Below are 17,473 nucleotides of genomic sequence, written 5' to 3' on the forward strand. Positions count from 1 at the left end.
TGATGCAATTTCAATATGGAACACAATATCTCAAATACAGCTATCATAGTATGATACCAAAAATTAGTCCCAGAAAACTTATTATATACCAGGACCACACTAGATGGTATCCTATGGAGCTCCCTCAAAGTATCCTAACACCAGAAATTGGAGCAAAAAACCACAAAAAATGTATATCATAAAATAGTAAATTTTACTTTAGACATCAAGTATATCATATAAAGGTAAGTATCACAGAATAGGTAATCAGAACAGAGCAAAAGATTAGGTTAAGGGTGCACCTCAAGTAATGGCACCCCAAGGACAAAGGCATGGAAATGTAGCTATCTCATGTAGCCCAAACAGGGATCAGATTAAAATAAAGTGCCAGTGCATATAGTTTTATCCATAGCCTAAATGGTCACATAAGTCTCAAGAAGTAAGGTCCCATTATATCAATTAGCAGCCATATGGCTGGTATAGCCTAAACAGTGAAAGACATGAGACCACCCGTAGATCTTACCCATATCCTTGTCCATAGGATACCCACGCACGTGGAAAATACAAAATTGTCTGGGTGGCCCTAAACTTTGGAACCATAGTGTATATGACAATTTTCAGTTATTTGGTTCCATAAATTGAATGTATGCCTATATTGTTCTCACTTCATTTCACCAACTTAGACTATTTAGTGCTGATGCATCACGCACACATCTGATTACAAAAATATTTATACACCGGTTGCAATGTACCGTATTTTCCGGCGTATAAGACGACTTTTTAACCCCCGAAAATCTTCTTAAAAGTCGGGGGTCGTCTTATACGCCGGGAATCGTCGTGTACGCCGGTGTATATGGTGGGTGGGGAGGGGGAGTGATCCTGATGACGAGGGGGCGTCTCACAGGAAAGTGAGTAATCCCCATTACCTTATCCTAGCGGTGCAGCGTGGGGGTGTCAGTGCTGGGAGCGGCGGCGGCTGCTGTGTTCTGGTGCGGCGGCTCCTCTTCTGTGTGGGGCCTCTGTGCTGTGAGGTGGCGGCGGCAGCGGCGTATCTTTATCCAGTTGGGGCTCCTCCGGCATCTCCTTAGCCCTGGAGGCCCCGCCGCAACTCCATCGGTGCAATGTGGTGGCCTCCGGGAAAATGGCCGCTGCTCAGATTCAGATCTCGTGTCCCGAGATTTCGGGACGAGATCTGAATCTGAGCAGCGGCCATTTTCCCGGAGGCCACCGCATCGCACCTATTGAGCTGCCTCCGGGAAAATGGCCGCTGCATTGCACCGATGGAGTTGCGGCGGGGCCTCCAGGGCTAAGGAGATGCCGGAGGAGCCCCAACTGGATAAAGATATGCCGCCGCCACCGCCACCTCACAGCACAGAGGCCCCACACAGAAGAGGAGCCGCCGCACCAGAGCACAGCAGCCGCCGCACCAGAGCACAGCAGCCGCCGCCGCCACTCCCAGCACTGAGACCCCCACGCTGCACCGCTACGATAAGGTAATGGGGGATACTCACTTTCCTGTGAGACGCCCCCTCGGCATCAGGATCACTCCCCCCCCCCCAAAAGGCACATATTCACCGGCCCTATAAGACGACATAGGGTGTATAAGAAGACCCCCGACTTTTAAGAAGATTTTATATTTTAACTGGTAAAGTTGGGGGGTCGTCTTATACGCCCAGTCGTCTTATACGCCGGAAAATACGGTAACAAAAATAGTTAAAACGCGAAGGGGGTGTATACTTTTTGCAAGTCACTGTATACTGAGGGAAATCATCTGATATGCGAATAACATGTATTTGAGAAAGGATGTAAAATGTCATCTGTCACTTATGTTTTCATATTGAGCCTTTTTTACCATTTACTAGCATTATTCCTTCAGTAGGATTGCATGGACCAGAAATGCATCACTGTACACCTTTCCCTGCAGCCCCACTCTTCTCCTATATAGTACGACAAAATAAACTAAACAAGCATTTCTAACTCTCTTTGCATTATAGATTTCCACTTTTTACTGCCGTGTATCGAATCTGCTATGAAGGTAAACCGGTAGAAGAAGTGATTTCCTGCCTGCAGAGCCATCCTGAGCATATGTAGTGCGGATTATATGTCTATTTTAAAAAAATATATATATATTTCTTTATGCTGCAAATTTTGGAGCCCAGCCTCCTCTAACGCACAAAATTAAGAATATGTAAAATCTGAATTGTGGAATCATTGCTTAAGTATTGGCACTAAAGAACCATTTTCTTGCACATATCATGAGAGAAAATTGACTGCAAGGTTATATTCACACATAATAAATTCCCATTGCAGAAGATTTCAGCCTACACATCTGAATAGCATTTATAAAAATGGCTACAGTAGGAAAAAAAACATTCAGACATAAACTGCAACTGTACGACTTTTCTTAAGAATTTCTGCTGCATTTATTTTCATAGCTTATACATTTTCCACCATATATACATATCCTTAAAAAAATCATAGTGTTAATGGCAAGTCACTAAAACCAGAAGCCATATTTTGGATGTATACGATCCTTTCCATAGCTGTAGATGGAAACCTCATTCTTTTAGTCTACAAAGTATTCCATACTGTAACTGCTTGTTACCTCTATACAATATGAGCTCTTGCTTCTCTTACAATTGCACTGGTTACATTGCATTTCTGTGATTATCCCTTTATTTTTTGCTCTTGAACAATACAAAATAATGGTTTAGTTTTATACAATATTTTATTAATGTAACAATTATTGTGATATCTTTGATTAGATTTTATTGTTCTGTAGTTGAATAAGGAAACTTGTTCTCATTTTAGGGCAAATTATCTGAGGGACTATATTTCATGTCTGGGCATCTTTTTAACATGTATTGTATGTTTTCTGGATACTAAATCTTACAATACATGCATATTTTACAAGGGCATTTGGTCTGTTACATTATGACTTTCCTTTGTTTTGTTTTTTTTGCTATGGCAGAATGTACCATTCCTAACCTAAACTGTGCAACATGTTAACGCTATTGCACTATTAAACCCATGTGGAAGAAATTGTATGTGTTTGTGTGATTTATTTTACCTGCATTAATCCTATGCACTTAAAAATGGCCAGATTCTTGCAAGTTTTGCTTAGTCGTGGGCCTGTAGTTACTTCAATTACATTTTTTAAATCTTCCACTTTTATATCTAGTATGTGTCCTGTACCGCCACCCTTTTTTTTAAAAAAAAAATATTAAGCTTTGCATTTTAAACTTTGCTAAAGACTTGAAAGTAAAACAAAAAAAAAATGCTACAGAAAAGGTGCATAAATCCAGCCTAAGGCCTCCATTCACACATCAGCGTTTTTTGTTTTGTTATACAATTAAAAAAAAAAACAGAACATCTTTCATTAGAGCAAACTTTCATCCTTCTTCTGTTAGATTATGCCTTGTATTTAAATCTGCATTACACTCTATAAAAATAATACTGAGATTGCAGGCTTAACCCTTTTATGACATTAGACGTATCCATATGTCCAGATCGCCTGGTACTTGCCAACCTTGGACGTTTGCATACATCATGGTGATTTTGCGCACACAGGGGCTGTGTGTGCTCAATCACCCACGGGTGTTAGCTAATTCTGACAGCTGACACCCAGCACTCGGTGGACGCACTTTAACCCCTTAAATACTGCAATCGATATCATTAAAAAACCAATGCTTTATCATCTTACCGCCGAACAAAAAGTGGAATAAAACACGATCAAAAGACAAATGTAAAAAAGGATAGAATCTCTGAAAACATCATCTTCTCTCTCAAAAAACAAGCTGCCATACAGCTCAGTCAGCAGAAAAATAAAGTTAAAGCAATGCAAAAATATTTTTTTTCTATAAAATAGTTTGTGTAAAAGCGCCAGAACACAAAAAAATATAAATGTGGTATCGCTGTAATCGCAATGACTCGAAGAAAAAAAGCTGCCTTATCAATTTTATCACATGAGGAACATAAAAAAAATCCTGAATTGCTAAATTTTGTTCATTTTTCCTCTCAAAAATCGGAATAGAAAGCAATCAAAAAATGTAATGTGTCCTAAAACGCTACCAATGGAAACCTCAACTCGTCCCGCAAGAAAAGACCCTCACATGACTGTCAGCCGAAATATGGAAAAATTATAGCTCTCAAAATATGACGATGCGTAAAAAGATGCGTCTATTAGTGTGTGACAGCAGCCAAACATAAAAACATATACAGTGGGTACGGAAAGTATTCAGACCCATTTTTAAATTTTTCATTGCAGCCATTTGGTATATTCAAAAAATTTTTTTCTCATTAATGTACACTCTGCACCCCATCTTGACTAAAAAAAAAAAAAAAAAAGTAGAAATTTTTGCAAATTTATTAAAAAAGAAAAGCTGAAATATCACATGGTCATAAGTATTCAGACCCTTTGCTCAGTATTGAGTAGAAGCACCCTTTTGAGCTAGTACAGCCATGAGTCTTCTTGGGAATGGTGCAACAAGTTTTTCACACCTGGATTTGGGGATACTCTGCCATTCTTCCTTGCAGATCCTCTCCAGTTCTGTCAGGTTGGATGGTGAACATTGGTGGATGGCCAGGTCTTTCCAGAGATGCTCAATTGGGTTTAGGTCAGGGCTCTGGCTGGGCCAGTCAAGAATGGTCACAGAGTTGTTCTGAAGCCACTCCTTTGCTTTTTAGCTGTGTGAAAGGTGAACCTTTGGCCAAGTTTGAGGTCCATATCACTCCTGAAGAGGTTTTCATCCAGGATAGCGCATTCATATTTCCTTCAATGGCAACCAGTTGTCCTGTCCCTCCAGCTGAAAAACACCCCTATAGTATGATGCTGCCACCACCATGTTTCACTGTTGGGATTGTATTGAGCAGGTGATGAGCAGTTCCTGATTTTCTCCACACATACCGCTTAGAATTATCACCAAAAATGTCTATCTTAACTTCATCAGACCAGAGAATCTTATTTCTCAGACCAGAGAATCTTATTTCTCAGACCAGAGAATCTTATTTCTCATAGTCTGGGAGTTCATGTGTTTTTTAGCAAACTGTATGCGGGCTTTCATATGTCTTGCACTGAGGAAAAGGCCTGACTGGTGGAGGGCTGCAGTGATAGTTGACTTTGTGAAACTTTCTCCCATCTCCCTACTGCATCTCAGGAGCTCAGCCACAGTGATCTTGGGGTTCTTCTTTACCTCTCACCAAGGTTCTTCTCCCATGATTGCTCAGTTTTGCTGGACGGCCAGGTCTAGAAAGACTTCTGGTGGTCCCAAACTTCTTCCATGTAAGTATTATGGAGGCCACTGTGCTCTTAGGAGCCTTGAGTACTGCAGAAATTCTTCTGTAACCTTGGCCAGATCTGTGCCTTGCCACAATTCTGTCTGAGCTCCTTGGCCAGTTCCTTTGACCTCATGATTCTCATTTGGCCTGACATGCACTGTGAGCTGTGAGGTCTTATATAGACAGGTGTGTGCCTTTCCAAATCAAATCTTAGCAGTTTAATTAAACACAGTTGGACTCCAATGAAGGAGTAGAACCATCTCAAGGAGGATCAAAAGGAAATGGACAGCATGTGACTTAAATATGAGTGTCTGAACAAAGGGTCTGAATACTTATGACCATGTGATATTTCAGTTTTTCTTATTTTCAAAATTTGCAAAAATTTCTACATTTGTTTTTTTTCAGTCAAGATAGGGTGCAAAGTGTACATTAATGAGAAAAAATTAACTTTTTTTAAATTGCCAAATGGCTGCAATGAAAAATGAAGGGTGAAAAATTTAAAGGGTGCTGAAAACTTTCCATGCCTACTGTAAATCAGGTATCGCTGTAATAGCACTGACACGAAAAATAAAGTCGTCTAATCACTTTATATTTCACGTGGAACTAGGTTAAAAAAATAAAGAAAATCAATTCTTCACCTGCTGTTGATTTGTTCATTCTGCATCCCAAAGATCGCAGTAAGGCTCGGCTCACATTTATCCTGCACTCTGCGCTGAGCATTTACTGTGTAAATCTCTGAAATATGTGATTCAGACTGAACCCCCGGCGGAAGATTCCCTATAATGAGGAAGATGGAGACACTGTGCGCCGGATAAATGTGAACCCAAAACTGTATGGAAAATGTTCCCAATAAAAGCTTCAACTCAAACCACAACAAAAGTCCCCACTCAGGTCTGTCAATGGAAATATAGGGGACCTCCATGTTACTGGTAGCACAACGATTCTGGAAAAGCAAGATGGCTCCTTGCCCCCCCCCACCCCCCTTCCTCCAAAAAGAAAAGAAATTCAGCAAATTCTAGACTCCGAAATGCCCCCCTTGCTTCTGAGCCCCAGTGTGCCTAAACTACATTTAGCATCCACATGTTTAGCATTTCTGTAGCGATGAGAGCCCACCTAATTTACGGGTGCCTCTCCATAATCATTATCTGGGCATAACGTACTGTTCACTGAAACAGCAGTTTTGCCATTTTCACTCTGCAACTTCCACTGCTGCTTGTTTCTGGAAAATGCCCATAGTTAAAATCATTACTACACCTGTAGATAAATTCCCAAAGGGGTCACTTAAGGGGAGTTTCTGCTCTTCTACCACTTAGGGGCTCTGTATATAGAGTCCGCAAACTATTCTAGGCAAATAGTGCTCCATCCCTCACGCTTCTCGCCGTGTAGCTAAACAGTGCAGTACGGCCATATATGGGGTATTTCTACATTCAGCAGAAATTGTGGGACAAATATTGGTGCCATTTTTATTCATTTTCCAAAAAGAAAATGTAAAATATAGGATAACACCAAAGTTTGGTGGAAAAAATGTCATTTTTATCTTTTTACTTCACTGCCCAATAGTATAAAATTCTGTGATCCACCTGTGGTGTCAATATGATCACTGCACCCGTAGATGAATTCATTGAAATGCATAGTTTGTAAAATGGGGTCTCTTATTGGGGGTTCTACTGTTCTGGCACATCAGGGGCTCTCAAACACGAAATGGCATCCGCTAATTATTCCAGCAAACTTTACATTCAAAATGTGCTCAAACACTGTTTTTCCCCCACATATGGGGTATTGGCATGCTCAGGAGAAATTGCACAACAAAGTTTGGTTTCCTTTTTCTGCTGTTGACCTTGTGAAAATAAAAAATGGGTATAATAAAAAAAATATATAAAATCTTTCCCACAAATAACACAGAATAACATTTTTGTGAGAAAAATTGGATATACACTGCTCAAAAAAAGGGAACACTAAAATCCCACATCCTAGATATCACTGAATGAAATATTCCAGTTGGAAATCTTTATTCATTACATAGTGGAATGTGTTGAGAACAATAAAACCTAAAAATGATCAACGTAAATCACAACGAATATCCCACGGAGGTCTGGAGTTGGAATGATGCCCAAATCAAAATGTAAAATGAAGTTACAGGCTGATCCAACTTCAGTGGAAATATGCCTCAAGACAAGAAATTGGTGCTTAGTAGTGTGTGTGGCCTCCACGTGCCTGTATGACTTCCCTACAACGCCTGGGCATGCTCCTGATGAGGCGGCGGATGGTCTCCTGAGGGATCTCCTCCCAGAGCTAGATTAAAGCATCCACCAACTCCTGGACAATCTGTGGTGCAACGTGACGTCTCCTGGTGTATTGGCCTGTCTCCTGGTAGCGCCTCCAGCCTCTGGACACTACGCTGACAGAACTAGCAAACCTTCATGCCACAACTCGCATTGATGTGCCATCCTGGATGAGCTGCACTACCTGAGCCACTTATGTGGGTTGTAGAGTCCGTCTCATGCTACCACGAGTGTGAAAGTACAACCAACATTCAAAAGTAACCAAAATATCAGCCAGAAAGCATTGGTACCACAGACCGCATCTCAGTACTAATGCTTTCTGGCTGAAGTTTTGGTCACTTTTGAATGCTGGTTGTGCTTCCACACTCATGGTAGCATGAGACGGACTCTACAACCCACACAAGTGGCTCAGGTAGTGCAGCTCATCCAGGAAGGCACATCAATGCGAGCTTTGGCAAGGTGGTTTGCTGTGTCGGTCAGCGTAGTGTTGTGAATTTACCTTTTGGCTCCCTCTAGTGGCTACTAGTGATTTGAGTCTGGGTATGTCATTCATCCCTTGTATGCTCACCTGGGTCGTTAGGTCAGGGGTGTTGCTATATAAGCTCCCTGGACCTTCAGTTCAATGCCTGGCAACGTTGATATCAGAGCTAATCTGTAGTGCTCTTGTCTACTGATCCTGGTTTCCTGCGTGATTAAGCTAAGTCTGCTTTCTTGCTTTTTGCTATTTGTTTTTGTTTGCATTTTTGTCCAGCTTGTATATAATCTGTATCCTGACCTTGCTGGAAGCTCTAGGGTGGCTGGTGTTCTCCCCCCGGGCCGTTAGACGGTTCGGGGGTTCTTGTTGTGAATTTGGAATTTGGGCTCCCCCGGTGGCTACTGGTGGAATTGAACTGGTGTCTTCATCTTCTCTGTTCACCTGTTCCCATCAAGATGTGGGAGTCGCTATATAACCTTGCTGCTCTGTTAGTTGCTTGCCGGTCAACAATGTTATCAGAAGCCTCTCTGTGCTTGTTCCTGCTCCTAGACAACTACTAGATAAGTTGGACTCTTGTCCATGTTTTGTTTTTGCATTTTGTTCCAGTTCACAGCTGTAGTTTCGTTACTGTGTCTGGAAAGCTCTTGTGAACGGGAATTGCCACTCTGGTGTTATGAGTTAATGCCAGAGTTTTAAAGTAATTTCTGGATGGTGTTTTTGATAGGGTTTTCAGCTGACCATGAAAGTGTCCTTTCTGTCTTCTGCTATGTAGTAAGTGGACCTCAAATTTGCTAAACCTATTTTCATACTACGTTTGTTATTTCATCTCAACTCACCGCCAATACATGTGGGGGGCCTCTGTCTCCTTTCGGGGTATTTCTCTAGAGGTGAGCTAGGACTAATATTTTCCTCTGCTAGCTTTATTTAGTCCTCCGGCTGGGCTGGGCATCTAGAATCAACGTAGGCATGCTACCCGGCCACTGCTAGTTGTGCGTTAGGTTTAGTTCATGGTCAGCTCAGTTCCCATCTTCCAAGAGCTAGTTCCTATATATGCTTATGCTATGTTCTCTTGCCATTGAGATCATGACAGGTTCTTGAATCTCCAGCGTGGATTTTTGATAGGGTTTTTGTTGACCATATAAGTTATCTTACTACATTCTGCTATTAGTAAGTGGGCCTCTCTTTGCTAAACCTAGTTCATCTCTGTGTTTGTCATTTCCTCTTACCTCACCGTTATTATTTGTGGGGGGCTTGTATCCTACTTTTGGGGTCCTTTCTCTGGAGGCAAGAGAGGTCTTTGTTTTCCTCTTCTAGGGGTAGTTAGCTCTCCGGCTGGCGCGAGACATCTAGCGACCAACGTAGGCATGTTCCCCGGCTACTTCTAGTGTTGGCGTTAGGAGTAGATATATGGTCAACCCAGTTACCACTGCCCTATGAGCTGGATTTTTGTACTTCGCAGACTGGCTGATATCTCTGAGACCCTCGCCATTGGGGTCATAACAGCGTAGTGTCCAGAGGCTGGAGGTGCTACCAGGAGACAGAACAGTGCACCAGGAGACGTGGAGGGGGCCGAAGGAGGGCAACAACCCAGCAGCAGGACCCCTCAGCCTTTGTGCAAGGAGGACCAGGAGGAGCACTGCCAGAGCCCTGCAAAATGACCTCCAGCAGGCCACAAATGTGCATGTGTCTGCACAAACAGTTAGAAACCGACTCCATGAGGATGGTCTGAGTGCCCGATGTCCACAGATGGGGGTTGTGCTCACAGCATGCTCAGTGTGCTCAACACCGTGCAGGACACTTGCCATTTGCCACAGAACACCAAGATTGGCAAATTCGCCACTGGCGTCCTGTGCTCTTCACAGATGAAAGCAGGTTCACACTGAGCACTGTAACAGAGTCTGGAGACGCCGTTGAGAGCGATCTGCCTGCAACATGCTTCAGCATGACCGATTTGGCAGTGGGTCAGTAATGGTATCGGGTGGCATTTCTTAGGAGTGCCGCACAGCCCTCCATGTGCTCGCCAGAGGTAGCCTAACTGCCATTAGGTACCGACATGAGATCCTCAGACCCCTTGTGAGACCATATGCTGGTGTGGTTGGCCCTGGGTTCCTCCTAATGCAGAAGAAAGCCAGACCTCATGTGACTGGAGTGTGTCGGCAGTTCCTGCAAGATGAAGGCATTGAAGCTATGGACTGGGCCCGCCTGTTCCCCAGACCTGAATCCGACTGAACACATCTGGGACATCACGTCTTGCACTATCCACCGACGTCACGATGCACCACAGACTGTCCAGGAGTTGGTGGATGCTTTAGTCCAGGTCTGGGAGGAGATCCCTCAGGAGCCCATCTGCTGCCTCAGCAGGAGCATGCCCCGGGCGTTGTAGGGAGGTCATACAGGCACTTGAGGTCACACACACTACTGAGCATCATTTCCTTGTCTTGAGGCATTTCCACTGAAGTTGGATCAACCTGTAACTTCATTTTCCACTTTGATTTTGAGCATCATTCCAACTCCAGACCTCCGTGGGATATTAGTTGCGATTTACGTTGATCATTTTTAGGTTTTATTGTTCTCAACACATTCCACTATGTAATGAATAAAGATGTGGGATTTTAGTGTTCCCTTTATTTTTTTGAGACATATATATATATATATATATATATATATATATATATATATATATATATATATATATATATATATATATATATATATATATATATATATATATATATATATATGTGTGTGTGTATGTGTGTGTGTATGTATGTATATATATATATATATATATATATATATATATATATATATATATATATAATGTGTGTATATATATATATATATATATTTATATATATATTGTACGTATTATTAGATGCGCCTTTTCTGGGCGGCTGCAGTCTATTTTTAGGCTTGGGGGCCAATATCCATGGCCCCTTACCAGCCGGAGACTACCAGCCATCTGCTTTAGCTTGGCTGATTGTCCAAAATGGGGGTGAGACTCCATGTCAGTTTTTTAAATTATTTAAATAATTTTAAAAATTGGAGTGGGGACCCCTCTCTTCTTGACATTTAACCTTGCTGAAGCTGACAGCTGAGGGTTGCAGCCCCCAAGCTGAGAGTTTTGCCTGGCTGGTTATCAATCATTCAGGGGAAGCCATACCGTATTTTTTAATTATTTACAGTGCGGGTGCTGGCTGCTGAATACTCCCATCAGCCACTCCTGCTCTCTCTGTTGTTAGCGGCAGCAGGCGACGGCTAATGGGAGCAGCAGTCTCATCAGTCGACACCAGTGACCGGAGGCAAACTTTATACCTCCAATCACAGCTGCGGGCCTGTGAACTGCTGTCTAACCGGCAGTTATGATTTTGCCGCCTACCAGAAGCAGTGTTTGCCGCGCTGTCATACACATGACAGCGTGACAAACACTCGGTGTACGGGGGCCAAACCAGAACAGTAACACTGACTTCCTGGTGAAGTCCGTGTTCGGTGTCCGAGCCAAAATAGTAGACGTTTGGTACGGACACCGAACTTTACTTTTGGGGTTTGCCCATCTCAAAATACAAGTAAACACAAAATTTAGTTTTTAAATGAAGGTTTTTTATTAAGGGAAAAATTAATCCAAACCGACCGGGCCCTATGTGAAAAAGTGATTGCCCCCTGAACCTAAAAACTGGTTGAACAACCGTTAGCAGCAACAACTGCAATCATGCATTTGCAATAACTGGCAATGATTCTTTTATCATGCTCTGGAGGAATTTTTAAACTCGTGTGACTCCAGGGGTGACTAAAGGGGTTGTCTGGCTTTGTGCTACAAGTCTGAAGTCACTTTATGTGACTGCAGACTTGTGAATACTCGCATGACATTCAGGCCGGGGTCACACTAGAGAGGAATACGGACGTATGAGAGGCGCAAAAAAAAGCATTGCACACTGACCAATGTTTCTCTATGGGGCAGCTCCTATCTGGCGTATATTTCTCGGACGTATTTTACGGGCTGAGAAAATTGAAACATGCTGCGTTTGTCAGCGTATTGCGCAAAAAATCCACCAATGAAAGCCTACGGGGGCGAGAAAAATACGGATTACACACGGACCATGCGTGTGACTTGCGAGAAATGCACACTGGTGTTCTATAGAAAAGCCGGTAATTCAGTGCGATGTACAGTAAAATCACACTGACAGGTTAGAATAGATAAAATAAATGTCCACACATAGTGTGTGTGTGTGTGTGTGTATGTGTGTATATATATATATATATATATATATATATACACAGTACAGACCAAAAGTTTGGACACACCTCATTTAAAGATTTTTCTGTATTTTCATGACTATGAAAATTGTACATTCACACTGAAGGCATCAAAACTATGAATTAACACATGTGGAATTATATACTTAACAAAAAAGTGTGAAACAACTGAAATTATGTCTTATATTCTAGGTTCTTCAAAGTAGCCACCTTTTGCTTTGATGACTGCTTTGCACACTCTTGGCATTCTCTTGATGAGCTTCAAGAGGTAGTCGCCGGGAATGGTCTTCCAACAATCTTGAAGGAGTTCCCAGAGATGCTTAGCACTTGTTGCCCCTTTTGCCTTCACTCTGCGGTCCAGCTCACCCCAAACCATTGGGTTTGGGTCTGGTGACTGTGGAGGCCAGGTCATATGGCGTAGCACCCCATCACTCTCCTTCTTGGTCAAATAGCCCTTACACAGCCTGGAGGTGTGTTTGAGGTCATTGTCCTGTTGAAAAATAAATGATAGTCCAACTAAATGCAAACCGGATGGAATAGCATGCAGCTGCAAGATGCTGTGGTAGCCATGCTGGTTCAGTATGCCTTAAATTTTTAATAAATCCCCAACAGTGTCACCAGCAAAGCACCCCCACACCATCACACCTCCTCCTCCATGCTTCGCATTGGGAACCAGGCATGTAGAGCCCATCCGTTCACCTTTTCTGTGTCGCACAAAGACACGGTGGTTTGAACCAAAGATCTGAAATTTGGACTCTTCAGACCAAAGCACAGATTTCCACTGGTCTAATGTCCATTCCTTGTGTTGTTTAGCCAAAACAAATCTCCTGCTTGTTGCCTGTCCTTAGCAGTGGTTTCCTAGCACCTATTATACCATTAAGGCCTGCTGTACAAAGTCTCCTCTTAACAGTTGTTGTAGAGATGTGTCTGCTGCTAGAACTCTGTGTGGCATTGACCTGGTCTCTAATCTGAGCTGCTGTTAACCTGCGATTTCTGAGGCTGGTGACTCGGATACACTTATCCTCAGAAGCAGAGGTGACTCTGGGGCGGTCCTCATGTGAGCCAGTTTCTTTGTAGTGCTTGATGGTTTTTGCCACTACACTTGGGGGACACTTTCAAAGATTTCTCAATTTTTCGGACTGATTGACCCTAATTTCTTAAAGGGAACCTGTCATCCCCAAAAATCGAGGGTGAGCCAAGCCTACCGGCATCATGGGCTTATCTACAGCATTCTGTAATGCTGTAGATAAGCCCCCGATGTATCCTAAAAAATGAGAAAAAGAGGTTAGATTATATTCACCTGGGCGGGGCGGACTGTCCGGTCCGGGGCCTCCCATCTTCATAGGATGACATCCTCTTCTGGTCTTCACGCTGCGGCTCCAGCGCAGGCGTACTTTGTCTGCCATGTTGAGGGCAGAGAAAAGTACTGCAGTGCGCAGGCGCCGGAAAAGGTCAGAGAAGCCCGGCGCCTGTGCACTGCAGTACTTTGCTCTGCCCTCAACAGGGCAGACAAAGTACGCCTGCGCCGGAGCCGCAGCGTGAAGACCAGAAGAGGACGTCATCTGATGACGTCACGCTGTGGCTCTGGCGTACTTTGTCTGCCTTGTTGAGGGCAGAGCAAAGTACTGCAGTGCGCAGGGCCTCTCTGACCATTCCCTGTGCCTGCGCACTGCAGTACTTTGCTCTGCCCTCAACAGGGCAAAGTACGCCTGCGCCGGAGCCGCAGCGTGAAGACAAGAAGACGTCATCGTAAGAAAATGGGAGGCGCCGGACAGGACCGCGACACCCATCGGACCAGACCGCAGCGGGGACCGCCCCTGGGTGAGTATAATATAACCTCTTTTTCTTATCTTTTAGGATACATCGGGGGCTTATCTACAGCATTACAGAATGCTGTAGATAAGCCCCTGATGCTGGTGGGCTTACCTCACCCTCGATTTTGGGGGTGACAGGTTCCCTTTAAAGTAATGATGGCCACTCATTTTCCTTTACTTAGCTGCTTTTTTCTTGCCATAATACAAATTCTAACAGTCTAATCAGTAGGACTATCAGCTGTCTATCCACCAGACTTCTGCACCACACATCTGATGGTCCCAACCCCATTTATAAGGCAAGAAATCCCACTTATTAAACCTGACAGGGCACACCTGTGAAGTGAAAACCGTTCCCGGTGACTACCTCTTGAAGCTCATCAAGTGAATGCCAAGAGTGTGCAAAGCAGCCATCAAAGCAAAAGGTGGCTACTTTGAAGAACCTAGAATATAAGACATAATTTCAGTTGTTTCACACTTTTTTGTTAAGTATATAATTCCACGTGTTAATTCATAGTTTTGATGCCTTCAGTGTGAATGTACAATTTTCATAGTCATGAAAATACAGAAAAATCTTTAAATGAAAAGGTGTGTCCAAACTTTTCGTCTGTACTATATATATCTATATATATGTATATATATATATATAGCAGAAAAGCTGGAGATCGCGGCGGCCATTTTCCTGAAGCCGAGATCTAAATCTGCAAACTCGGCTTCAGGAAAATGGCCGCCGCGATCTCCATCTGCTCACGCGTGGCCTCCCGCGGCCATTTTCCTGAAGCCCTGGGAAGCAGAGCACTCCATCTGCGCACGCACGGCCTCAGGAAGATGGCCGCCACCACCGAGAAACCGATGATTAACCCGGCTCTGCTGCTCACATTGGATACCGGGCCACTGCGTCACCTCACCTGTGGAAGGGACCCTGCTCACGCCATACCGCTCATCATCCCCGCACCTCTGCCGCCGCCACCATACCACTGCCGGTAAGCCTGCATTACGACTATAAGACGCACCCCCATTTTGCTCACATTTTTGGGGGGGGAAAAGTGCGTGTTATAGTCAGAAAAATACGGTACATGACCGGGAAACAGCATCAAAATCAGATATGGTGGCCACAGCAGAGAAGCCTCAAGAACAATCAGCAGAACCTGAAAGTGACATCAAGAAGAGGAGCAGGGCTGGAGTAGTAGCTGCACCTTGCCGCTTTACACCTCCCCCCAAGCTGCACCCATACGCCGCAGAGCCCGGCGAAGCAGGAAGACCCTCACTAACACCACATGGTGCGAGGTAGATATTTGAGTCATCGAAGCCTTTAGCCGCAGTCTTGCCCAGCATCTGCTCCAAGTACCCGCAGACATCCATATCCGCACAAAAGCTGCAATGCTGCACCTCCTTGATACTGCAATCCCACCCAGTGACCCCCAGGATGTATTTGACATTCTGGAAACCAGGCAGCAAAGACATGGCCACAGACAACAGCGACCCAACACCGTTTCCTCCGAGGCACCACCAGCAGTAGCAGCACCACCAGCCACACCATCTTATCTACTGCATGGCTACCATGCTGCTCACTGAACAGCAACATTTCACTGGCCCAGTGGAAGGATGGCATCATTGTCCCAATACCCATAGCTATAATATAGGTCACAGAACCCAATAACTTCCCCGGGAACCCCACCGGGATCCTGCATTTGGACCTGCTGGCCATGGGAGCGATAGACTCACACAGCCACACCCATACCACCCCCATTTCAACCCAGGGCCTTCCATGTTGTTATATGTTCCCTCCCCTCATCGATCTACCTAACCTAACCCTTCTGCTAGTCCTCCCCGTTTCTAAATACCCTCCCAAGTTTTATAATTTGTATTATTTTGTATGTAACTTTAGCCCAAAACAATAGATGTTTATTGTGTTTGTGGCTTGGCCAGCATTTTGCCTGAGTTAAGGCTTTTTTTCATTTGTAATTGTGCACATAAACAGTGTCCGTTGTTATTGCAATTTGCAGTACTGTTTTTATTTTTTATATGGTCAAAGAAAAAAATATACACATACAGTATGTGTTTGGTGATTTTGGGTGTTAACGCACATATAAAATAAACATATAATGCAAAGATCACACCACAAAATGATCTTGCCAGGGTATTGACCCTTCAGACATCAGAAAATAATCCACAAAAACATCAGACTATGAAGCCAGAATGATCACTATGTCTGGGCAAAACCTGTTCTACTGTACCAGAATAGTTGCCCAATCCTCCATCCACAGACACAAGCGAATCATGGATACAGGTGAAATTGTGTAGTATTTTACAGGCCTTATTGATACCATTGACATTTTGCTCACTTAATTCGAGGGCACTAAGCAATACCCTCCATTTGACAAAATGCCAAAGGCACATTCGGGCAGACAACTTGCCCTAGTGAACCTGTAATTGAAAATACGACTTTGGCAGTCAAGACCTTGGCGGGGATAAGGCTTCACTCATTAAGTGCCGCTGAAATGACAAATCGGCAACAATGATGAACAGGATCAGTTCTTCAGTTGAGCCAGGGAGGTTCTATGGGGGTGGCACACCCATCTCATTGTTCATAAGATGCCGACCCATTAATGAAGAATTGAACATTCTTGCATCTCCATAGGCCCCAATATCTACAATTACAAACGGTACTTGCTGTCAACCAACTTCAACAGCACTACTTAAAAATATTGTTTGTAATTGTAGTATTGGGACCTTGAGTTCGGTGTTTTTTTCACAAGGATGTGTTTGCCGTCCAAAGCACCAATTCAGTTGCGCAATTGGCATGTCATCTACATCCCCCTCAAAATGCGCTCCCAGTCTTCAGGATCTGGCTCCAGTATGACGTACGGCTGAAGATGGTCCCATATATGCTTACAGTACTTTTCATGATGTTCCAAATTGCAAGAAATCTAAAGTGTATATTGAATGAAAAAAAAAAAACATCACAAAAAAGGAAAAATCAAAGGAACATTTTGCCTCAGAGATGTGTAATGTGATATTTTTAGATTTTTTTTTGTTTCTACATTTTTGGGCTAATAAATAAAAAACACAATATAAAGACAGGCAGCCTGTAATGACTGAGTCTAAACTATATTACAAATAAGCAAACCAAAAAATCATGAGCAAACCTATTTTTTGACCAGAAAACAGTTTCTAAAAAACATTTGGCATGATTTGAATAAGAAATAATGTCTTACAAAACAGTTAAAAATTTAAAACGAAAAAAAGGATGTAACATCCTTGCTTTTACCAGCATTTACCAAATATAAATAATAAATCATAGACTGGTCTATTACCTCGGGGTAAACAGCAGTCCTTCTCCTGCAGAAAAACTTCTGCGGAAAAGGGTAATGCCTGACAAAAGCTCCTCCAAT

General features: G+C 43.3%; 1 protein-coding gene across 1 annotated transcript in view; it reads left to right on the forward strand.

The window, feature by feature from the left end:
• GPD1L (glycerol-3-phosphate dehydrogenase 1 like) overlaps positions 1 to 3,021 on the forward strand; it is a 67,479-nt gene extending 64,458 nt beyond the window's left edge. Inside the window, exon 8 of the mRNA XM_077268969.1 lies at positions 1,974 to 3,021. Within this exon, the coding sequence (XP_077125084.1) occupies positions 1,974 to 2,070 (97 nt within the window). The 3' untranslated portion in view covers positions 2,071 to 3,021. The remainder of the gene's footprint in view (positions 1 to 1,973) is intronic.
• The last annotated feature ends 14,452 nt before the right edge of the window (positions 3,022 to 17,473 follow it).

This window comes from Ranitomeya variabilis, chromosome 6 (genome assembly GCF_051348905.1).
Source record: "Ranitomeya variabilis isolate aRanVar5 chromosome 6, aRanVar5.hap1, whole genome shotgun sequence".
NCBI classification, from domain to species: domain Eukaryota; kingdom Metazoa; phylum Chordata; class Amphibia; order Anura; family Dendrobatidae; genus Ranitomeya; species Ranitomeya variabilis.